The sequence below is a fragment of the Neovison vison genome, chromosome 1, assembly GCF_020171115.1.
Source record: "Neovison vison isolate M4711 chromosome 1, ASM_NN_V1, whole genome shotgun sequence".
NCBI lineage: Eukaryota > Metazoa > Chordata > Mammalia > Carnivora > Mustelidae > Neogale > Neogale vison.
Window position 1 is genome coordinate 168,505,301 of NC_058091.1, and position 25,247 is coordinate 168,530,547.

The 25,247-nt window shown below is 45.6% G+C and overlaps 1 protein-coding gene across 1 annotated transcript in view; it reads left to right on the forward strand.

Moving 5' to 3' along the window:
- Positions 1-25,247, forward strand: part of PHYKPL (5-phosphohydroxy-L-lysine phospho-lyase) — a 35,802-nt gene that overhangs the window by 1,925 nt on the left and 8,630 nt on the right. The window contains exons 3-8 of the mRNA XM_044262837.1: positions 208-367; positions 3,468-3,542; positions 4,153-4,240; positions 4,317-4,433; positions 5,674-5,756; positions 6,015-6,240. Of these exons, the coding sequence (XP_044118772.1) occupies positions 208-367; positions 3,468-3,542; positions 4,153-4,240; positions 4,317-4,433; positions 5,674-5,756; positions 6,015-6,240 (749 nt within the window). The remainder of the gene's footprint in view (positions 1-207; positions 368-3,467; positions 3,543-4,152; positions 4,241-4,316; positions 4,434-5,673; positions 5,757-6,014; positions 6,241-25,247) is intronic.

A 25,247-nucleotide genomic window follows, 5' to 3' on the forward strand; every position in this document is an offset into this window, starting at 1 on the left:
TTCTGCCAGAATCTCAGAGACACCTTTTCCAGGTCTCCCTTTCCAGAACAGGCCTCTCTGCCCTCCCCACCTTGAGGCTCCCCTCTTCTCTCCCCATCTCTCCCCTGCAACTGCTCTTCTCCAGCTAGGTTTATGGCTTGGGGCTGGGGGAGGGCCGGTGGGACCGGCCAAGCAGAGCTGCTGTGTGACAGCGGTGCTCTCTCCCAGTCGGACACTGCCACCCTCTCGTGGTCCGGGCTGCACACGGACAGAACCAGATGCTCAACACCAACAGCCGCTACCTGCACGACAACATCGTGGACTACGCGCAGAGGCTGTCAGAAACCCTGCCGGAGAAGCTCTGTGTGTTTTATTTCCTAAATTCTGGGTAAGTGGACTTCAGCCATCCCTTCCCCTTCTCCCTCCGCCACCCTGGGCCAGAGGGTGAGTTGGTGAAGACAGAACTGCTCACGCGGGCGAAACTTTGTGTGGTAGACCCAGTGTGTGCTGGGGGAGAGGCAGCCTTGCCCCGGCTGAGCCTGTAGACCTCGGCCTGGCTCTGTTGGATCCAGTTTTCTGGTCTCTTCTTTAGGCGTGCCATAACCTCTTTTCCATGATCATCCTTGGGGCTTACCTGAGTTATAGGTTTCTTGATTTGTGCTTTAGGAGTACATCGATCGGCACAGACACCTGGGGGGCTACAGCCAGCATTCCCTTAGGTCACTCCCTAAGGAACAGAAACATCTGAAGGAACAGAAACATTGAGGGGTCCCTCACAGAAGTGCAGAATTCCTAAAAGGGGGGTCATTGTCTGGAGGGGAAGTAAGGGCCCTGATGAGGTCAAGCAGTGGGGGGCCCTGGGCATGCGGCGAAGGTCAGGGAAGGGCTGCCCTGAAAGAGCGCTGTCAGGCACAGAGCTGATGAACAGGAAGGAAGCTGCCCACCCTTTTGGAAGTAAGTCAGGGTTCCTCAGCACACGGAACAGCCTGTGCAAAGGGCCTGTGCACACTTGAGGACCTGAAGGGAGAGGAGCCGGTACAAGCGGACACACTCTAAGTGAGGAGTTTGTTTTGATCCTGAGCATTGGGAAAGCCATCAGAGGGTTTTAATCAGGCAAGTGATGTCACTGGGGCCGAGGAGGAGCAAGAATGGGCACGGTTAGGCACCAGGAGCAAGAATGGGCACGGTTAGGCAAGAATGGGCACGGTTAGGCACGGTTAGGCACCAGTGGTGACAGATGATGGTAGCTCACACCCGGAGCGGCAATGGAGGCAGAAGCGTCAGGCGATGATGACGTGTGCACAGAACCAGCCTAGCCTGCCTGGGAGAGCACATTCCTACAAACCCCGCCCCTTGGCACTTGGATCATAACGATAAGTACTGGCATCATCGTTTTCCCCCTCACGCACCAGTCTCTAGTTACTTCTAGGAAGTGGAATTTCCCATCTTCGCTTTACAGCTGAGGAAACGGTAGTTCAGAGAAAGGATCCGGGTTGCCCGGGGTCATCCACAGGGGAGAGGGCAAAACCGGAATCAGAGCATCTCCGGGAAGAGTGGAGAGCTGGGCCCAGGAGCCAGAGCTTCCTGGGCTGGGACATTTGCTGGTTAACTCCACCGTACTCAGACTGGATTCCAGTGACTTCCGCGTTGCCAAATCCAATGGTCTCTTTGCCACCCTCGTCTTACTCTCTCAGCCATCGAGCTGGCGTGAGCACTCTCTGGAAACGCTCTCTTCTCTGGCTTCCAGGACGCTTTGTGCCTGGGGTTTCTGCCAGCTTCTAGGCACACCTCTGTCTCCTGTCTCCTCGGCCAAGTGCTGCTCTCTTGCTCAGGGCCCGTTCTGAGCAGCTGTCTCTCTGAGCCCTCTCCATCCGTGATCTTCTCCATTCCTATGGGCTTAAACAGGGTCTGTGTGCTGTGATTCCCGAATTTGTGTCAGGCCCAGATGCTTCCCATGTGTTCCAGCCTCAAGGTTCCAGCCGCCCACTTCTGGACCATCTCCAACTTGATGTGTCCAAAAGGAGCTGGTTGTCTTCTGCCAACACCCGCTGTGGGACCATGGCCCTGCCTCTCCCGGGATTTCCCAGGAGGACATCCCCCTCCCACTACTGCCACCCCCACCCTGTCTCACCTCGTAAAAGCAGCACCATCTACGTCTCTGCTCCAGGCAGGACCCACACGCCCTCTCCCAGGCCCCCAACATGTCCCCGGGTTGTCTTCTACCTCCATCCATATGTGTGCTCTCCCCCCCATCTCCTCCTGCTGCATTAGCCCCACACCGCCAGAGGCTTCCTCCCCAGGCGGGAACTAAATCATGTCCTTTCTCCAGTTAAAACTCTCCAGGGACGCCTGGCATGCTTGGTCAGTGGAGCATGTGACTCAGTCTTGGGGTTGTGAGTTCGAGCCCCACGTCGGCTGTGGAGACGACCTAAGAAAATGAAATCTCCACACAACAGCAAAAACCCTCTTCAGTAGCTTGGCATAGCACTGATAAGAAAACCCAGCACCTTCCAGGGCCCTGTGTGCAGGGGCCCCTGAGTGTCTCCCCACTTCCTCTCCCATGCTGCCCCCAGCCTGTGCCATCTCAGTTCCCTGAGCTCACTTGAGCACTTTTCCTGCTCAAGGCCTTTGAGCGTGTTCCTCATGCCACCTAGCCCCTTCCCCTGGGGCCTCCGTTCGGGTGGTGTCTCCCCGGAGTTTCTCTGACCCCTGTATTTGGCTGGGCTGCCGGTTAACAGACCACCACCACACACTGGGAGACCTAAGTGACACGAATGTATTTCCCCTACTCCTGCTCTCCAGTGTCTAAGAAGGAGGGGTCAGCAGCTTTGGCTTCTTTGAGGCTCTCTCCCTGGTTTGTGACTGGCCACCTTCCTGCTGCGTCTTCCCTCCATCTTCTGCGCTTGCACACCTCGTGGTGTCTCTCTGTCCACCGTTCTTAGAAAGACCCAAGTCTGACTGGCTCAGGGCGCAGGGCCCATTCTCCCAGCATCATTTGAATCACCTCTTTGAAAGCCGTGTCTCCAAATACAGTCGCATTCTTCAGTGCTAGGAGTTAGAGCTTCAGCATAGGAAGTTTGGGGGACACAATTCAGCCTCTCCCACCGTTCATCTAAAGGAAGGCCCTGGGTGGTTCTCTTGGGGGCACTTAGCAGAGTGATCATTCTTTCCTGGTTTTGGTTTTGGTTTTGGTTTTGGTTTTGGTTTTGGCTTGGCTTTCAAGACCCACCGTAGAATGTAAGTTCCAGGAGGGCCAGGACCTGTTTGACTTACTGCTTGCCCCCCACCCCCAGCTCATTGCACAAAGAAGGCATTTGATAAAATTTTCTTTGAATGACTGAAGTCGAATGACTCACACATGGCGTCCTGAGAATCTTCTTGTTGCTGGAAGGGCTCCTCGTTCCCTCCGGGTTTCTCTGTAGGACGCACGTATCCAGGAGGAGACCTGTGGACAGCTGTCTGAGCAGTGCCCTCCTTTTTTGTCATAGGTCAGAAGCCAATGACTTGGCCCTGAGGCTGGCCCGCCAGTACACGGGACACTGGGACGTGGTGGTGTTAGACCAGTAAGTGCCCTTTCCAGAAGCCTGGGCTCACGACTTACTCGGAGTAGGCGAGGCTCTAGCCTTAAGTGCCTCGGGTGGGGGATGAGGGGCCTGGGCTCGTGGAGGGAAGCATGAGGACCTGGCCATAGAGCCATCCCTACATGTACCAGGGGCCTCTTCCCCTCCAGGGCCTCTCTTCTGGAAGCAGAGGATGCTTTGTAAGGAAGTGAGACTTGGCCCCACAGTTTAGGTATTAAAACTGTCCTGACGGCACTGAGTGTCTGCTGCGCACGGGGCCCAGGCCCAGGGCTGGAGCATTACCCCACTCAGACTTCATTACAGTTCTGTAGGAGGAAACCCACCCCCCACCCCCCACCCTCAACTTCACAGAGAAGAGCACTGAAGCCACAGAGGCCAAATGATCAGTCACCATTACCTAGCTAGTAAGCGGCCTCCCAGGAGGTCTGGCTTCCAGGCTCCCAGGCCTGTGCTGGTTCCCAGCCCTAGGACTTGGGGGGCTGTGTCACGTTGGCCTGCCCTGAGGCTCCTGAGGTGGGGAGACTGTTGTTGGGGCCGGGCCACAGAATATGGGCCACCCGGGCCTGAGCCATTCCCCCCTTCTTCTCCTCAGCGCTTATCACGGTCACCTGAGCTCCCTGATCGACATCAGCCCATACAAGTTCCGAGACCTGGATGGCCAGAAGGAGTGGGTCCATGTGGTATGCACTGCCCAAGCGGGCACCAGGTCGGTGCTCCCCCCCGAGCCCGGATGACACGACGCTGTCACTCCCACAGGCACCTCTCCCAGACACCTACCGGGGTCTTTACCGGGAGGACCACCCCAATCCAGCAGGGGCCTACGCCAGCGAGGTGCAGCGTGTGGTGAACAGCGTGCAGGAGAAGGGCAGGAAGGTAACACGTGTGCACAGTCCCCAGAAATGGAACAGCAAACACCGGGGCCCTGAGAGATCCTGAAACCAGAGCCCACCTTTGAGGAATCTAGAAGGTTTAGGTGTTCTGCAGAGAGTTTAGCTAAAGACCTGTACTGGATGTGACGGGGACCATAAGGTGGTCCATAAGCAAGGGACCATAAGGGATATGTCGAGGGGTTGGAGGCCACCAGGAAGGACTGAAGGGTGTTCAGAGGGAGAGTGACAGGATGGGGTCGAGGAGATGCCCATGAGTGGAGCCGGCCCACCGCCGGGAGGAGGCCCCACACAGGGTATTGTGGTAGACAGGGAGCGCAGGGGCAGAGACTAGAGGGGTGTGTGCTCCGGGGGAGCCATGACCGGGGCCGCAGCAGCGGCAGGGAGTCAGCGAGTGGTGTCAGGGCTTTCTGGAAGGCCTCGCTGATGCAATGACAGCTGAACGCAAGATGTTCAGCCAAGACAAGCAGGCAGTGAAGCCAGAATGATGGGCAGGACCAGATCAGGGGAGCTTGGCGTGTGCGTTTCAGATGCTTAGCCTCCCCTTACAGAAAACCAGAAAAGTGATGGCTCTAGGGGCAGCAGGGGTGGCTGGTTCCTACCCCATCAACCCTCTCCCTGGGCCGTAGTCTCTGCAGCAGGTCTGAGACCTGACACAGCTTGGAGGTCATGGCTGGGAGAAATGGGGTCACTGAAGGGGTTTAAACAGGACAGTGATGAGTTCAGTGACTGAGCTGTGGATCGCCCTGGTGGCCGCTGGATGACGGACTGACTGCGGGAGGCATCCTGTTAGGTGACATCTGCAGGAGGTTGAGGCAGGTGTGTCCAGGTGGAGGGGAGGCAGGAGGTGCACAGATGGTAGAGATGCAGAGGCCATGCTGACCGATGGATCACAGAGGGGGACCGAGTTTCTCTCAGTGGGGTGATGGGAGGCATCAGGTAGGAGCAGGGAAGGAACAGGCTGATGAGGGAGAAATCAGTGGCTTTCATCTGGGACGTGCTAAGTATAAGCAGTCTGGAGAATCCCATGTGCTAAGAGTTGGTTTGCAGCCCAAAAGAAAACCTGGTCACAGACCAGCTGTGATCTGGAGCCCAAAGGGGCCACACAGTGATGCTGGGGACTCGTCCTGCTAGGAGCCACCACTGAGCCAGCACCGGCAGGATGCGTGTAGCATACCACCCAGTGCCTCCCCAGCGGTGTCCCCAGCATTCTGTCTCCTCCGCAGATCGCAGCCTTTTTTGTGGAGTCTCTGCCCAGTGTTGCAGGGCAGATCATTCCCCCGGCCGGTTACTTCCCCGAAGTGGCAGAGTGAGTAGCTGGGTGGGGGTGCCTCAAAGAGGGCAGGGCTGTCCTGGGGCTTCCCAACCTTTGTTCCAAATTCCAGCCTCAGCCTGGCCTTTTGACCAGAATTTTGAGAAGAAATGGTGGCCCCAGGAAAGCCAGCCACCTGCCTAATGCCCCCACCTCACTGCTGTCAGAGCCAGGATTCAGAGTCCAAGACCCCCTGAGCTCCCAGTCTGATCCCACTTACCGCAGACCCCGTCAGCCATCTGTTCTCTGCCACAGGCACATCCACAGGGCCGGAGGGCTCTTTGTCGCAGACGAGATTCAAGTGGGCTTCGGCCGAGTAGGCAAGCACTTCTGGGCCTTCCAGCTGCAGGGAGAAGACTTTGTCCCTGACATTGTCACCATGGGCAAGTCGATTGGCAATGGTCACCCGGTAGCCTGCGTGGCTACAACCCAAGCTGTGGCAAGGGCCTTTGAAGCCACCGGCGTCGAGTATTTCAACACGGTGAGTAAAGGCTCTAGGGCAAAGGAGCACTGTAGGTTCTGCTAGGCACCACCCTGCTTGTCAGTGAGCAAAGGCCCCCGGCCTAGCACGGTGCCCCAAGCAGAGACTGCTAAAATGCTGTCCTTGGGGGTTACCGCAGGTCAGAGGAAGAAACATACGCCTTAAAAACTAGCCTCAATCCAAAAGCTGTCACAAGAGATCGTGCCTTGTAAAGTATACAGAAAGAATACAAGAGGCTGTCCCTCCCTCCCAGCAGGGGCGACCCTCTCCGTGCCAGGCCTTGTGCCTCGGCCTACGGCAGATGTGTGCAGAGCGCCCCCTGTTCAGGTGGCGGGTGGTCTGGGAGCAGAATTGACATTCCAGTGGGAGCTTCAAGGAGGACACGGCCTCCCGGCCTTGGGGTAGGCTGGAGAGCTTTCCCTAAGTGAAAGAGGTCCTTGTGTTGGAGGAGAAGCCTGAGAGCAGCGTGTTGGTCACTCACTGGTCTCGAGGGCAATGAGGAGCCATGGAAGGGTTTTCGCTGGGGCTAGAGGACATGTGAAATACACTCTAGAAGGATCTCCGGCGATTAGTGTGGAGAAAGAACCAGAGGTGCAGGTGAAAGAGGAGAAGGCCCAGATCTGGGCACTCACCACAGGGAAGAAATAGGAAGGGATGGTGTTTTAGGGGAAGAAGTACTCACTGTGACTTCCCACAAAAAGAGCCAGTTTGAATTGGAGACAGAAACATGTCAGGATTGGGCAAGGTGGTCGGGAGTTGGCAGAGAAGGTCGTGAAGTGTGAGGGCTGACAGTTAAGCAAATCCTCACTGGATGCGCAGGGGACACGCAGACAGAGCCTCTGCCCAGCACAAGCTCCCTGTTGGGGGAAGACAGACCCACAGACACCGGATCAGGGAGGCGTGGAGAAGGGCTGGTTGGAAGGAGTGTGATGTCTGCTGTCGGAGAGCACGGGACACCACGAGGGATTGGGGGTGGGGTGGGAAGGAGAGAAGAGGTGTGGGAGGAGTAGCCCTGGGGGCAGGAGGGCGTGTGTTGTGCCCGTGAAACAGTGCCCAGTGGAGTGAGAGCCTGCTTGTTTTGTTTCTTGATCTTGACCTGAAGTTCACATAGTTAGATTACAGAAACCTCTGTCCCTGCACCGTCCTCGCTCTGTGAACCGGTTAACTGGTTACTTTGATTAACCTCACAAGCATCCAAGAAGCCATCATTTCAAGTAAAAGTTAGGCCCTGGACTGTAACCTGCATCTACCTGTATGGCTGCTTCCCCCTACCCCCGCCCTCCCGTCCAGCCCGATAATCTTCTCTGGGTTCATTGTACCTTAGAGTTAGTTTTGACCCCTATAAAAAGTGTGTAATACTGTGTGTTCTCTTAGGGGCTTTGTTTTTCCACATAACATATTACTGAGTCGTCCACATGGCTTGTCACCACGGTGGGACTGATACTGCACCGCATGAACGTGCTGTGACTTACATGTCCCTTCCTGTGGATGCGCTTTGGGGTTGTTCCCAGGGTTTTCGCTGCTCTCAACTAATTTTATAAGTTTGTATTGTGCACGCGCAAGAGTTTTTCTCCAGGACAGACCGTAAAGTGGACTTGCTGGGTCATGGTCTGTGTTCACTCCCTGTTTTTAAGAGATAGTGATGTTTGTTTTCCAAAGTAGCTCGCAAGTTAACTCCTGGTGGCAGATAGAGATTCTTTGGGTCTGCTTCCTCTCAAACACCTTTTACTGTTCACTGGGCAAGTGGGGTGTAGAATAGTATCTCCTCTAATTGGAGAATGGTCTTGACATGGCGTTCCCTGGCTTCAGATTATGTGAGACATCTCTCTGTGCGGCTTTTTTTTTTCTCTTATTTTAATGTAATTCCAGTTAACACACAGTGTGCTATTAGTTTCAGATGTACGGTGTAGGGATTCAGCACTTCATACGTCACCCAGAGCTCTTCACAAGCGCCCGCCTTCCTTCGTCCCCTTCACTGATTTTGGCCATTTCCCACCCCCTCCCCTCTGATAATCAGCAGTCTGTGCTCTGTAGTTAAGAGTCTGTTTCTTGACATGTCTCTCTCTCTTTTTTTTCCCTTGCTCATCTGTTTTGTTTCTTAAATTCCACATGAGTGAAATCATACAATATTTTGTCTTTCTCGGACTTATTTTGCTTACCCTCCTACTGTCTGGTTTCATCCATGTCGTTGCAAATGGCAAGATTTTGTTCTTTTTTATAGGTAAATAATATTCCATTTCATATATATACACCACCTCTTCTTTATCTGTTCATCAGTCAGAGGACACTTGGGCTGCTTCCCTATCTTGGCTATCAGAAATAATTCTGCTATAGACATACGGGCGTTTATATCCCTTTCAGTTAGCGTTCTGGTGTTCTTCTGGTAACTACCCTATACTGTTTTTTGCACTCCCACCAGCAGTGCATGAGGGTTCCTTTTTCTCTGCATCCCTGTCAACACCTGTTTCTTGGGTTGATTTTAGCCATTCCGACAGGTGGGAGGGGACACCTGCTGTAGTGTTGATTTGCTTTTCTCTGATGAAGAGTGATGTTGAGCATCTGTGCTTGTGTCTGTTGGCCATCTGGATGTCTTCCCTAGAGAAATGGCTTCTGCCCACTTTTAAATTGGATCATTTGTTTTTGGGGTGTTGAGTTTTATAAGTTCTGTATCCATTTTAGATATCTTCGCATATTTATTGGCCATATGTTTCCTCTTCTGTGAAATGCCTGTTTTTGCTTTTGCCCATTTTTTGATTGAGTTACTAGAGCTTTTCTTATTTATTTGTGGGAGTTTTGTGTTCCTCCGTATATGCATTTGTTTATGTGTGTGTGTGTGTGTATACAGAGGAACGCGTGCGTGCACACACACACATACACATATTCTTTTTTTTTTTTTTAAGATTTATTTATTTATTTGACAGACAGAAATCACAAGTAGGCAGAGAGGCAGGCAGAGAGAGAGGAGGAAGCAGGCTCCCCGCTAAGCAGAGAACCCGACACGGGGCTCGATACCAGGACCCCGGGATGGTGACCTGAGCCAAAGGCAGAGGCCCAACCCACTAAGCCACCCAGGCACCCCACACACCCACATATTCTTGATATTAGTCCTTTGTTGATTGTGTAGGTTGGATCCCTCAATTTTAAGGGGATTCTAAGGTCAAAATAGTGAGGACCGGGGCACGTGGGTGATCAATCAGTTAAGTGTCCCACTCTGGATCTCAGCTCAGGTCTTGATCTCAGGGTCATGAGTTCAAGCCCCGCATTGGGCTTCAAGCTGGGAATAGAGCCTACTTAAAAAAAAAAAAAAAAAAAAGTATAAGGACCACTGCATTATTCACTTCTAGGTTTTTTAGATTTTTTTATTGTTAACTTCTGACAAATGACACTGAGGTCAAAGGTCATGTCTTACACGCTACTTATTCTGTGAAATGTGTTGAGGTGATTTGTTACTTGATTATTCTACATGTTCTTAAGAAAAATGTATATTCCCATGGGACGCCTGGGTGGCTCAATTGGTTAAGCAGCTGCCTTCGGCTCAGGTCATGATCCCAGCATCCTGGGATCGAGTCCCACATCAGGCTCCTCGCTCAGCAGGGAGCCTCCTTCTCCCTCTGCCTCTGCCTGCCATTCTGTCTGCCTGTGCTCGCTCTCTCCCCCCCCCTCTCTCTCTGATAAATAAATAAAATCTTTAAAAAAAAAAAAAGAAAAATGTATATTCCCTAAATGCAGAACTCTGTAAAATATCTCTTAGGTCAAGCTTGTTAATTGCGTTGTTTGAATCTTCTGTATTATTGCTGGGGATTTTTTCTACACAACCTATTAATAAGTGAGAGCTGTGTGTAGAGATCTCACAGTGATGGGAAACTGATCAGTTTTTCCTTGTAACACTGTCAATTTTTGCTTTATTTCACATATATATATTTTTTTAAAGATTTTATTTGTTTATTTGATAGACTGAGATCACAAGTAGACAAAGAGGCAGGCAGAGAGAGAAGGAAGCAGGCGGGATCCCTGCTGAGCAGAGAGCCCGATGCGGGACTCGATCCCAGGACCCTGAGATCATGACCTGAGCCGAAGGCAGCGGCTTAACCCACTGAGCCACCCAGGTGCCCCTTATTTCATATATATTGACGATATACATATTTTTTATTTCTGTATGTTCATTGGGAATCGAATTTTTTTTTTTTTAAGATTTTAAGTAATGTCTCAGTCACTACCACTGAAATCAAGAGTCATATGCTCCCCCTACTGAGGTAGCCAGGCAACCTGGGAATTGAATCTTTTTATTTTTTAAAGATTTTATTTATTTATTTGACAGATAGAGATCACAAGTATGCAGAGAGGCAGGTAGAGACAGAGAGACAGAGAGGAAGAAGCAGGCTCCTCGCTGAGCAGAGAGCCCCATGTGGGGCTCAATCCCAGGACCCTGAGATCATTACCTGAGCCAAAGGCAGAGACTTAACCCACTGAGCCAACCAAGCACCCCATGAATCTTTATTTTTTTTTTAAAGATTTTATTTATTTATTTGAGAAAAAGACAGCATGAGCAGAGGGAGAAGGAGAGGGACAACCAGACTCCCCGCTAAGCAGGGAGCCCAGTGCAGGGCTCAATCCCAGGACCCTGGACTCATGACCTGAGCCGAAGGCAAACGCTTAACGACTGAGCCACCCAGGTGCCTCTTGAATCGGGCTCCAATAAATAAATAATAAAAATAATAATAAATAATAAAATAAATAAGTAAAATCTTTTAAAAAGTGTATCATACTTTTTTGTCTCTTTTAATCCTTCCTATTTTATTTTAGTGTCTGTATTAAAAGTATTTCATCCTGGGCTGCTGGGTGGTTCAGTGGGTTAAGCATTTGTTGGTTAAGCGTCTGCCTTTGGCTCCGGTCATGATCCCAGAGTCCTGGGATCGAGCCCCACATCGGGTGCCCTGTTCAGTGGAGCCTGCTTCTTCTCCCTCTCCCTCTCTCCCTGCTTATGTTCTCTCTCTCTGTCAAATGAATAAATAAATAACATCTACCCCCCAAAAAAGTATTTCATCCCAGATATTTTCAGTGCAAGCCTTTATATTGCCTTCTGAAATCTTGCTTGCCTAGGAATATTTTTATCAGGGCCTCATATTTAAATATTTTAGCTAAATATAAAATCTAGGTCCTCTGTTCCTCCAACACATTAAAAGTATATTCCATTGTCACCCTACATGTAGTATTGATGTAGAAAAAGCTGAAACCATCCATTCGTTTTCAGTTGAAATATAATTTACATACCCATATAATTCACTCTTTTAAAAATGAAGTCAGGGAGCGCCTGGGTGGCTCAGTCGTTAAGCGTCTGCCTTCGGCTCAGGTCATGATCCTGGGGTCCTGGGATCGAGCCCCGCATCTGGCTCCCTGTTTGGCGGGGCGCCTGCTTCTCCCTCTCCCACTCCCACTGCTTGTGTTCCCTCTCTCGCTGTGTCTTTTTCTGTCAAATAAATAAAATCTTTTTAGAAAACAACAACAACAACAACAATAAAAATGAAGTCGGGACGCCTGGCTGGCTCAGTCGGAAGAGTATGCAACTCTCGATCTCAGGGTCGTGAATTCGAGCCTCAGGTTGTGTGTAGAGATGACTTCAACACATAAATAAATAAACTTTAAATACAAATCCGGTGGGTTCAAATTCACGTGCACATCAGTGGTGTTCGGTGTACTCACCAAGTTGTGCAACCACCACTACCACTACTGCCTTAATTCTGGAACATTTTCATCACTGAAAATGCAGCCCCATTAGCAGTCCCCCCCCCCTTCTCTCTGTAAGTCCTGGTAGTCACCTTCTTTCTGTCTTGATGGATTTACCTATTCTTGACTTTTCATATAAATGGAATTACAAAGTGGCCTTCAGTGTCTGACTTCTGTCATGTAGCCCTAATACGTTCAAGGCTCATCCATGTTCCAGCATGAATCAGTACTTCCTTCTTTCTTAGGGATGGACGGTATTCCCATTGTATGAATGTGCCACATTTCACTTATCCCTTCTTCACTTAGCGAACTGTTGGGTTGTTTCCCCATCCTGGCTATTATGAATAATGCTGCAGTAAACATTTGCATATGTGTATTTGTTTGGACATGTATTTTCTGTTCTACTGAGTATGTCCCTGTGAATGGAATCGCCAGATCATATGGCAACCCTAGGCTTAACTTCCTGAGGATTGACAGACTTTTTTCAAGTAGCTGTACCACTTGACGTGCCCACCAACCGTGTACCCTCGTATGCTCCAATCCTCTGTATCCTCTCCAGCATTTGTAAGTTCCTGTCTTTTATTATAGCCACCCCAGTGAGCACAAAATAGTATTTCATTGTGATTTGTGTTTCCCTCATGGCTAATGAGGTCGAGCATCTTTTTATGTGGTTATTGACTGTTCGCATATGTTCTTTGGAAAATGTTACTCACATCCTTTGCCCATTTTTTAAAAAATATTTTATTTATTCATTTGACAGAGATCACAGGTAGAGAGGCAGGCAGAGAGAGAGGAGGAAGCAGTCGCCCGTGGAGCAGAGACCCCGATGCGGGGCTCGATCTCAGGACTCTGGGATCATGACCTGAGTCAAAGGCAGAGGCTTTAATCCACTGAGCCACCCAGGTGCCCTGCCCATTTTTTAAACTGGGTTACTTGTCTCTTTTTGCTGAGTTGTAAGAGTTCTTTATCAGTATTAATCCTTATCAAAGAGATACTTTGGAAAAATTTTCTCCCATTTCTGAGTCGTCTCGTCACTTTCTTCATAGTCTCCTCTGAAGCGCAGCAAAGCTCCTCTTGTTGGAGGCCAATTTATTTCTTCTTCGCTTGCTAGTGCTTTGGAGTCTTATCTAACAAACCACTGCCTAATCTAAGGTCGTGAAGATTTACACCTTTGCCTTCTTTTAAGGATTTTCTAATTTTAGCTCTTAAATTTGAGTCTTTCGTTTATTTGGACCTAATATTTTGCATATGGATGGGATGGGGGTAACTTGACTCACTTGTGTGTGGATGTCCATTTGTCCCAACACCATTTGCTGAGAAGACTGTTTTATGCCATTGAATGGTCTTGGCACCTTGTGGAAGTTGACCAGCAACAAAAGCTAAAATAAGCAAATTGGATTATATCAAATTAAAAAGCTCTTTTGTACAGAGAAGGAAACTATCAATAAAACAAAAGGCAACATACTGAATGGGGGAAGATATTTGCAAATCAGACATCTAGTAAGGGGTTAATATCCAAAATATATACAGAACTTAGACAACGTAGGGTGCCTGGGTGGCTCAGTTGGTTAAGCAACTGCCTTTGGTTCAGGTCATGATCCCGGAGTCCCAGGATCGAGTCCCACATCAGGCTCCCATCTCCACGGGGAGTCTGCTGCTCCCTCTGACCTTCTTCCTCTGACCATGCTCTCTGTCACTCTCTCTCAGATAGATAAATAAAATCTTTAAAAAAAAAAAAAGAACTTACACAACATTAAAAAAAGAACAAAACAAAAAACCAGTTGAAAAATGGACAGAAGACATGAACAGATGTTTTTCCAAGGAAGAAATACAGATGGTCAACAAACGTATGAAGAGATACTAAACATCACTCATCATCAGGGAGTTGCAGATCAAAACCACAGTGAGATCGCTGCCCACACCTGCCAGAATGGCTGTTGTCGGAAAGACAAAAAATAACAGGTGTGGGCAAAGATGTGGAGAAAAGGGAGCCCTCATGCACTCACCATTGGTGGGAAGGTACCAAGGTGCAGCCACTATGGAAAACAGGGCAGAGGTTCCTGAAAAAGTTAAAAGTAGAACTACCATATGACCAGCAATTCCACTTCTAGCAAGTTATCTGAAGAAAAGTAAAAGCAATCGGAAAAGACCTATGCCCTGCTGTGTTCATTGCAACATTATTTCCAAGAGCCATGATACAGAAGCAGCCCATCTCCAGGTTGATGAATGGATAAAGGTGTGTGTGTGTGTGTGTGTGTGTGTGTGTGTGTGTGTGTTTGGCGGCTGAGCTATGCAAAAGGAATGAAATCTTGCCATTTATAACAGCATGGAGGTCACGTTGGTGGAGATGGAGATGGAGATTACGATGCTAAGTGAAGTAAGCCAGTCAGAGAAAGACAAATACAGCAGGATTTCACACTTGTGTGGAATCTAAAAAACAAGTGATACAGAGTTTTCTAAGTTCTTTTATATTTTGGGTGTTAACTCCTTATGAGACATTATTTGCCTGTCTTCTCCCATTTGGTAAATTGCCTTTTCGTTTTGTTGATGATTTCCTTCACGGTGCTAAAGTTTTTCAGTTCGATGTAGTCCCAGTAGTTTGTTTTTGCTTTGTTGTCCAGAAAGGTATTGCTAAAACAAATGTCCAAGAGGTTACTGCCTATTTTCTTCCAGGAGTTTTATGGTTTTAGGTCTTACATTTTAGTCTTTAATTCATTTTGAGCTTTGTTTTATATAGGATATAAGAAAGTGGTCCATTTTCTCTAACACCATTTATTGAAGAGATTGTCTTTTCACCATTGTATATTCTTGCCTCCTTTGTTGTAGATTAATTGGCCATGTAAGTGTGATTTTATTTCTGGGCTCTCTCTTCTGATCATCTATGTATTTGGTTTTGTGCTAGAACCATACTGATTACTGTAATTGGTAGTATAGCTTGAAACCTGGAAGCATGATACTCCCAGCTTTGTTCTTTTTCTCGAGGTTGCATGCAAATTTTGTGGTTCCATGCAAATTTTAGAATTATTTGTCCCAGTTCTCTGAAAAATGTCATTGGGTATTTTGAAATCTGTAGATTGCTTTTGGTACTATGGACATTTTAATAATATTAATTGCTCCAGTCCATGAAGACAGTATTTCTTACCATTGATTCATGTCATCTTCAATTTCTTTCATCATTGTCTTACAGTTTTGCAAAAATTTATTCCTAGTTAGTTTATTCTTTTTGATGCAATTGTAAATGGGATAGTTTCCTTAATTTCTGCAATAGTTTGTTACTAGTAGGTGAAAACACAACAGGGGCATTCAATACCCAACTCTTGGTTTTGGCTGCGGTCATGATTTCAGGGTTGTGGGATTGAGCCCCACATCAGGCTCTGGGCTCAGCGGGGAGTCTGCTTAAGATTCCCCCTCCCCTTCCCTCTTTCTCTCCCACTCTCTAAAATAAATAAATAAATATTTAAAAAAAAAAAAAAAGAAGAGCAGATTTCTGTGCATTTTGTATCCTGCAACTTTACTGAATTCCTTTAAACTAATAGTTTTTGGGTGCTGGCTTTACACTTTTCCATATTGTAGTAGCTCATCTGTGAATAGTGAGTTTTACTTCTTCCTTTCCAATTTGGATGCCTTTTATTTCCTTTTCTTGCCCCGTCGCTGCGGCTAGGACCTGTAGTACTGTGTTCAGTAAAAGTGGCAAGGGTGGGCTTTCCGGTCTTGTTCCTGATCTTGAGAAAAAGCTTTCAACTTTTCATTTTTAAGGATGTTGTTAGCAGAGGGTTTGTCTAGGTGGCTTTTACTATGTTTATTATATTTATTTATATTTATTATGTTCCATCTATACCCACCTTTTTTAGAGTTTTTATCATGAATGGATGTTGAATTTTGTCAAATGCTTTTTCATCTCCTGAGCTGACTGGATGATTTTATTCTTTGTCTTTTTAATGTGGTGTATCACATGGAATGACTTGCAGATGTTGGCCCATCCTTGCATCCTGGGAATACATCCCATTTGATCATGGTGTTGGATCGTTTTAATGTGCTAGCTGAATTTGCTTTACTAATATTTTGTTGAGGATTTTTGCATCTGTGTTCATCAGGGTTACTGACTTGTAATTTTTTTTTTTTTACTATGTCTTTGATTTTAGGTATCACTTTAGGTATCACAGTAATCCTGGCCTCATAAGTAAGTTTGGAAGCATTCCTTCCCTATCATTTTTTGGAATAAATTGAAATTTTGGGAAGGATAGGTGTTAACTCTATGTTTGGTAGAGGGACACCTGGGTGGCTCAGTTGGTTAAGTGTCTGCCTTCAGCTCAGGTCATGATCCCAGGGTCCTGGATCGGGTCCCACATCGGGCTCCTTGCTCAGTAAGAAGCCTTCTTCCTCTCCCTCTGCCTGCTGCTCCCCCTGCTTGTGCGCGCACACGCGCTCTCTCTCTCCCTCTCTTTCCCTCTCTGTCAAATAAATAAAATCTTTAAAAATAAATAAATAAAAATAAAAGTTTGGTAGCATTCACCTGTGAAGCTGTCTGGTCTTAGACTTTTGGTTTTGGGGGGTTTTTGGATTACTGATTGAATTTTGTTACTAGTAATAATCTGTTTAGGTTCTCTGCTTCTTTCTGGTTTAGTTGTGGAAGATTGGATGTTTCTAGGAATGTATCCATTTCTTCTAGGTTGTCCAGTTAATTGGCATATAATTGTTCATGAAAATCTTTTATGACCCTTTGTATTTCTGTGGTGTCAGCTGTAACTTCTCTCTCTCTCTCTTTTTTTAAAGACTTTATTTATTTAAAGTGGGCAGAGACACAGGCAGAGAGAGAGAGCAAGGGAAACAGGCTCCCTGCTGAGCAGAGAGCCCGATTCGGGCCTCGATCCGAGGACCCCGGGATCATGACCCGAGCCAAAAGCAGAGGCTTTAACCCACTGAGCCACCCAGGTGCCCTGCTATAACTTCTCTTTCACTTCTAGTTTTATTTGGTCCTCTCTCTTTTTTCTTGACAAGTCTGGCTATAGATCTTTCAATTTTGTTTATTTTTTGGAGAACCTGCTCTTAATTTCATTGATCTTTTCTTTTTCTTTTTAATCTCTATTTTATTTACTTCCACTCTGATCTTTATTCTCTTTCTTCTACTAACTTTGGTCTTTGTTTGTTCTTTTTTTTTTCTTCCCCTCATTCCTTTAGGTATGAGGTTAGATTGTTGATTTAAGATTTTTCCCGTTTCTTGGGACGCCTGGGTGGCTCAGTTGGTTAAGCGGCTGCCTTCAGCTCAGGTCATGATCCCAGCGTCCTGGGATCGAGTCCCACTTCGGGCTCCTTGCTTGGCAGGGAGCCTGCTTCTCCCTCTGCCTCTGCCTGCCTCTCTGTCTGCCTGTGCTCGCTCTCGCTCCTCTCTCTCTGACAAATAAATAAATAAAATCTTAAAAAAAAAAAAAAAAGAAAAAGAAAAAGATTTTTCCCGTTTCTTGATATGATTCTGTGTCACTGTATACTTCCCTCCTAGAACTTCTGTTGCTGCTTCTCATAGATTCTGGACCATTGTGTTTTCATTTTTGTCTCAAGGTGTTTTTTTATTTCCTCTTTGATATATTCATTGACCCATTGGTTGTTTAACAGCATCTTGTTTAACCTCCATGTGTTTGTGTTTCTTCCCATTCTTCTATTTTAACTGATTTCTACTTTCATACTGTTGTGGTTGGAAAAGATACTTGTAACTTCATTCATCTTAAAATTATTGAGACTTGTTTTATGGCCTTTCTTATGATCTGTACTAGAGAGTGTTCCATGTTCCCTTAAGAAAAATGTGTATTGTGCTGTTTTTTGATGGAATATTCTGAATGTTCTGTTACATCCATGTGGTCTAATGTGTCATTCAAGCCCAGTGATTCCTTAGTTTCTGGCTAGATGATCTGTCCACTGGGGTGAGCGGGGTGTTAAAGTCCACCTACTATTACTGTATGACCGGCAGTTTCTCCCTTTGCATATGTTAATATTTGCTTTATATATTTAGGTGCACCTCTGTTGGAAGCATAAATATTTACAAGTGTTTTATCTTCTTATTGGATTGATGCCTTCATTATATAATGCCCTTCTTTGTCTCTCATTACAGTTTTTGTTTTTAAGTTTATTTTGTCTGGGGCGCCTGGGTGGCTCAGTTGGTTAAGTGTCTGCCTTCCGCTCAGGTCATGATCTCACAGTGCTGGAATCGAGCCCCATGTCAGGCTTCAGCGGGAAGCTTGCTTCCTCCTCTCCCTCTGCCCCTCCCCCTGCTCATGCTCACAGTCTCTCCCTCTCTCAAATAAATAAATAAAATCTCTATTTTCTGAATAAAGAGATTTTATTTATGTATTCCAGAGAGAGAGAGAGGCAAAAGCCCAGAGAGCAGCAGGGAACCCGATGTGGGACTTGATCCAATCAAAAGACACAGGGTACCCACCATGCCACCAAGGTCATGGCCTTGGGCAATCTGGGCTCTCACTCTCTCCCTCATTCTGTGTGTCTCATGCATTTTTCTTTCAAAATTGGGATCTTTCATGTTGAGCCAGCCGTAGAAGATAGAAATAAATCTCCGCCAAAAAATTGTTTTTAAATATAAAAAACTCAAAAATCAAAACCTATAAAACTATATATATAATTGTGTATATTTTATAAAATTATATATATTATATGTGTGTGTGTGTGAATCTCTATCCCTTCCTGAAGGTGCCTCTTTCAGGGGAAATCAATTCATTTTCTTCCTTTCACCCTTAGCCCTCTTCATGTTTTTGTCTTTTTTTTTTTTTTAAGATTTTATATATTTACTTGACAGACCAAGATCACAAGTAGGCAGAGAGGCAGGCAGAGAGAGGAGGAAAGTAGGCTCCCTGCTGAGCAGAGAGTCCAATGTGTGGCTGATCCCAGGACCCTGAGATCATGACCTGAGCTGAAGGCAGAGGCTTAACCCACTGAGTCACTCTGGCACCTCCCCCCTTCATGTTTTTAAAATAAACTTTTTTTTTTTTAAGATTTTATTTATTTATTTGTCAGAGAGAGAGGGAGAGAGAGCGAGCAGAGGCAGAGGGAGAAGCAGGCTCCCTGCCAAGCAAGGAGCCCGATGTGGGACTCGATCCCAGGATGCTGAGATCATGACCTGAGCCGAAGGCAGCTGCTTAACCAACTGAGCCACCCAGGCGTCCCTTAAAATAAACTTTTAAAAAGGGAAAAAAGTCACTCCTCCTATTTCTTTTTTTTTAGTTAGAGTTGAAACATTCCTCGGACCAGGTGTTGCTATTGCAGGCCCCCTCCCCCACCCACCCCCACCCCTGGTCAGTCCCCTTGGCCTCTGCTTCTCCTGTCTCCTCCCCACTGCCTTGCTCAGCTCCCCTACAGCCCCTCCCGCTCCCCATCCTGGGACTGGTCTTGGGTTTCCCACTGTTTAAGAAGACATTGAAACTGAGAACAAAACAAAAAAATGTATGGCAATTTTTACCTTTTATTGCTTGTTTTTAACTTCACAAATGATAACAAAATCTCAAAAAAAAATTTTAAAAAAAAAGACAACTACCCTGTGTCTTTTGATTGGATCATTTATTCTATTTACATTTATAGTAATTATTGATAGGTATGTATTTACTGACATTTTGTTTGCTGTGTTCTGGTTGTTTTTCCAGTTCTATTCCTTTTTCTTTACTCTCTTCCCTTGTGAGTTGATGACTTTTTAGTGTTATGTTTAGATTCCTGTCTGTTTATTTTTTGTGTATCTATTCCAGGGTTTGGGTTTGTGGTTACTGTGAGGTTCATATATAACAATCTGTGTATAGCAGTCTGTTTTCAGTTGGTGGTTAAGTTCAGATTCATTCTAAAAATACCACATTTGGGGCACCTGGGTGGCTCAGTCAGTTAAGTGTCTACCTTTGGATCAGGTCAAGAACTCCAGGTCCTGGGATTGATTCCTGCACCAGGCTCCCTGCTCAACAGGGACTCTGCTTATCCCTCTGTACCTCCCCACCCCCGCTCCTGTGCTCATTCTTGCTCTGTCTAGCCCTCTCACCCTCTCCCCTTCCCTCCCTTCCTCCTTCTCCCTCTCAAATAAATAAAATCTTTAATAAATAAATAACCCCCACCCCACACACACATACATTTTGTCTTCAATAGCATATTTTACTTCTATTTTGTGTATTCATTTATTGTTGGAGATGTTGTTGATTTTAGTACCTTTGTCTTTAATCCTCAGTTTTATAAGTGGTTGATCCACTACCTTTTCTGTGTGTTTGCCTTTACCAGTGAGATGTTTTCTTTCATAGATTTCCTTATTTAGTTACTGTCTTTTCTTTCCTGCTTGAAGCAGTTCCTTTAATATTTTTTGTGAAGCCACTTTAGTGATGATGAACTTCTAGCTTTGCTGTCTGGGAAATTCTTTTATCTCTGCTTATGTTCTGAATGATAACCTTGCCAGGTACAGTATTCTTGATAGTAAGGTTTTTTTGGTTTTCCTTTCAGCACTTTGAATATGCTGTGCTACTGTCTTCCAGCCTATGAAGTTTCTGCTGAAAAATTAGCTGATAATCTTATCAGGGCTCCCTTATATATAACAAGTTCCTTTTCTTTTGCTGCTTTTATCTTTACCTTTAATTGTTGACATTTTAATGATAATGCATCTTGGTGCAGTCTCTTGGTTCATCTTGGACTTTCTGTGCTCTCTGGACTTGTATGTCTCTTCCTTCTGCCAGGTTAGGGAAGTTTTCAGCCATTATTTCTTCAAATAGGTGTCCTGTCCCTTTACTCTCTCTCCTCTTTCTGGAACTGCAGGCAATGAATGTTAGTACACTTGATGTTGTCCCAGAGGTCCCTTAAACTATCCTCCTTTTTTAGTTTTTTTCTTTTTACAGTCCTAATCGGATGATTTCCATTACCCTGTCTTCCAGATTACTGATCCATTCTTCTTTATCATCTAATCTATTGTCTCTTCCCCCAAGTGCATATCTCATTTTTATTATTGTATTCTTCAGCTCTGATTAGTTCTGTTTTGTTTCTTTTTCCTCTCTCTCTGCTGATGTTCTCACTATGGTTATCCATTCTTTTCCCAAGTATGGTAAGCATCTGTACAACCATTACTTTGAACTCTTTATTGGGTGGATGAGTAGATAAGAAACTCCATTTTATCTAATTCTTTTTGAAGTTTTTGTCTTGTTCTTTCATTTGGAACATGTTCCTCTGTCTCCTCATTTTGTTCAATTCTCTGTGTTTGTTTGTATCTATTAGGTAGTTCAACTACATCTCCCCATCTTGAAGGAGTGGCCTTATGTAGAAGATGTCTTGTGGGGCCCAGAAGTGAAGTCCCTCCTGGCCACAAAAGCCAGGTGCTCCAGGGGTGTCCCCTATGTGGGCTGTGTGCCGCCTCATGTTGTGGCAGGCCTGCAGCTACTGTGGGTGCGCTGTTGGGTGGGGCTGGTCCCCTGCCCGGCTAGTATTGCTGTGAGCATGCTGGCGGGAGGGGCTGTCGGTTAGCTGTGAAAGCTGAGGTGCATAGTTGGCTAGGGTTAGCAGTCTAGAGGAGGGATTCCAGAATGGAACCCACCAGTGCCAGGATCAGAACAGCAGAAGAGGATAGCAAAAATGGCTGCCACCACTGTGTCAGTCCTTGCAGAGGGGCCCAGCTGCCTCCTATGGTTCCAACAGACCCTCCAAGATTAGTAAGTGGGACTCCTTCACCTGCAGCCCATGTACCATTCTGGTGTTTTACACTAGAGTGTCAAGTTCCGAGTCAAGTTGATCTATGTGTAAGCTTTTAAGAGTAAGTTCTCGGGGTGCCTGGGTGGCTCAGTGCGTTAAAGCCTCTGCCTTCCCATGGTCCCTTCCCATGATCCCAGAGTCCTGGGATCAAGCCCCGAATCGGGCTCTCTGCTCAGCAGGGAGCCTGCTTCCTCCTCTCTCTCTGTCTGCCTCTCTGTGATCTCCGTCTGTCAAATAAATAAATAAAATCTTAAAAAAAAAAAAAGAGTAAGTTCTCATTTCCCTATAGTTCTAGAGGTTTCTGAGATGTACTCGCTGTTGGTTTTTAAAAGCTAGGTGTTTGGGCATCTTGTCTCTTTGGTTCAGGATCTTAGGGTTGGAGTCCCTGATGTGGAGCTCAAATCTCTCACTCCTCAGGGAAAACGTTTTGTGCCTTTAAGATCCCTCTTGCCTGCGAAATGCTGCCCCCTGTGTATCTCTGTCTCTGCCCTCTGTCTCATTGCTGTCCCTTAGAAGGGACATCCAGTTTCTGTTCATCCAGTTTCTCAGTCCCCTTCAGAGGGAATGATCCTGTATGTAGTTGTCGATTTGTTGTGTCCCTGGGAGGAGCTGAGCTCAGGATTTTCCTATACTTCCGTCTTGAACCTTTCCTCCACATCTGTATTCTTAAGAGATACTGATCTGTAGTTTTCTTTTGATATCTTTGTCAGGTTTTGGTATCAGGATGTAATACCGGCCTCAAAGAATGAGCTGGGAAATGTCTATGCCCATTCTATCTTCTGGGAGGCTTTTCAAAAGATCGGTGGTAATTCTTCTTTAAACATTGTGGTAGAATTCACCAGTGGAGCCATCTGGTTCTAGGCTTTTCTTTGTAGGAACTTCATATTACTATTTTTTTCTTTTTACTTGCATATGTCTGTTAGATTTTCTGTTTCTTCTTGAGCCAGTGTCAGTATTTTTTATTTTTTAGGAATTTGTGCATTTCATCTTAGTGATTTAGCTTGTCACTGTACATTTGTTCATATGATTCCCTTATAATCCTTTTGGATTCATTAAGTTTGTTAGTTTGGTGGTCATGGGTCCTATTTCATTTTTGATTTTAGACATTTGAGCCTTTATTTTGGTCAGTCTAGCTGAAGTTTGTTAATTTTATTGATCTTCTTAAAGAACTCACTTTTGGGGGCATTTTTGGTGGCTCAGTTGGTTAAGCAACTGCCTTTGGCTCAGGTCATGATCCTGGAGTCCCAGGATCGAGTCCCACATCAGGTTTCCTGCTCGGCAGGGAGTCTGCTTCTCCCGATGACCTCTCTCCTCTCATGCTCTCTCTCTCATTCTCTATCAAGTAAATAAAATCGTAAAAAAAAAAAAAAAAAAAAGAAGAAGAAGAACCCACTTTTGATTTTGCTGATTCTTTTTTATTGTTTTTTTGCATTTCTATTTATTTCCACTTCAATCTTTAGGATTCCCGTTCTTCTGCTTGCTTTTGGTTTTGATTGCTCTTTTTTATGTTTTCTTAAAGTGGAAAGTTAGACTATTCACTTGAGAACTTTCTTTTTTGACATACATGTTTACAGACAAATTTTCATATTAGTACTACTTTCGCTCCTGTAAGTTTTGGTATGTTTTCATTTTCATTCATCTATATTTTTAAATCTCCTTGCAACTTCTTTGATCCACTGGTGCGTTTGGGAAGAGGATTTTTTCTGCTTTTTTGGAGTGCTCTGTATGTGTCTGTTGGGTCTAGTCCACTTATAGTGTCCTTCAAGTCCTCTGTTTCTATGTTGATCTCCGGTATAGTTCTGTCAGTTACTGAAAATGAAAGACTGAACTCTCCATTGGTCCCTGAATGGTACGTTTCTGCTTTCAGTTCTGTCAGTTTTTGCTTTATGTATTTTGAGGCTCTGTTTTTAAGTACAGATGAATTTGTAATGGTTATCAAATCCTTTTGATAGATTTACTTGTGGCATTATGGAATGTTTCTCTCTGCTGCTACTGCAATTGTAATCCTCACGTCTTTTACGTCTGATATTAGTATGGCTACTCTGACTCTTCTCGTTCCTGTTTGCATGGTGTACCTTCTCCACTCTTCTGCTTTCAACCTCTTTGTGTCTTTATCAGTCCTCTTTATTCATGTGGATTTGAGTTATTATCTGATGTCTTTTTTTTTAAGATTTTATCTACTTATTTGTCAGAGAGAGAGAGAGAGCACAAGCAGGGGGAGAAGCAGTTAGAGGGAGAGGAAGAAGCAGACTCCCTACTGAGCAGAGAGCCCAATGCGGAACTTGATCCCAGGACCCTGAGATCATGACCTGAGCCAAAGGCAGACACTTCATCGACTAAGCCACCCAGGTGTCCCTATCCGATGTGTCTTTTCATCTCAGTCTGAAAACATACCATTAGTATTTTTTGTGAAGTATATGTTTGGGACACATTCAGTTTTTATTTGTCTGGAATTGTCTTAGTTTCCCCATTTTGAAAGGATGCTTTTATGTAGAATTTTTGACTGGCAGTCTTTTTCTTTGATTACTTTAAATATGTCATCCCACTGCGTCTGGCCTTCATGGTATCTGATGAGGACTCAGCTGTTAATCTTGTCGCCCAGCTCCTGCACAAGACAAATCTGTTGTCTCTTGCTTACTGCAGGTTTGTCTTTTATCCACTGAGACATAATTGGCATACAGTATTCTATTAGTCTCGCACAACATAATGATTCAGTTATTTGTGTATCTTGTGAAATGATCACAAGTCTAGTTAGCATCCATCATCACATAGTTAAGAGTTTTTTTCCTTATGAAGAGAACTTTGAAGATCTGTTTTAACCATGAGAGTCTCTTAACTCTAGGAAACAAACAGAGTTGTTGGGGGCAGGGGCAGATGGGATAACTGGGTGGTGGGCATTAAGTAGGGCACATGATATGATGAGCACTGAGTGTTATATGCAGCTGGTGAATTACCTCTACATCTGAAACCGATGGTGTACTGTATGTTGGCTAATTAAATTAAAAAGGTCTGTCTTAGCAACTTTCAAATATATAATACAATATTCCTAGCTGTAGTCACCATGCTGTTCATTACATCCCCATGACCTACTTATTTGATAACTGGAAATGTGTTGCCTTTTGACCACCTTTACCCATTTCTCCCACATTCTTTGTCTTTGGGTGTCTTTCCCTCTCCTCTCCTCTGGGACCCCTTCCCCATATGTTGGTTTGCTTCATTGTGTCCCACAGGCTGTGGAAGCTCTATTCATTTCCTCTTTCTGGTTTTCAGACTGGACAGTCTCAGTTGACATTATCTTCAAATTTGCTGATTCCTTCATCTGTTTGCCCAAATCTGTTGTTGAGCCTGTCTGGTGAATTTTTCATTACACTTACTGTGCTTTTCAACTCCAGAATTTCTCTGTAGTTCTTTTTTAAAATTTCTCTTCAGTGATATTCATGTTTGCTGAGACATTGTCTTCATGCTTTGCTTTTGAGTTCTTGCAATATGGTTTCATTTAGTTGTTTTAATACAAGCATAACATCTGATTTAATGTCTTTGTCTAAGAAGATCTCTATCTCAGCTTCCTCAGGGACAGT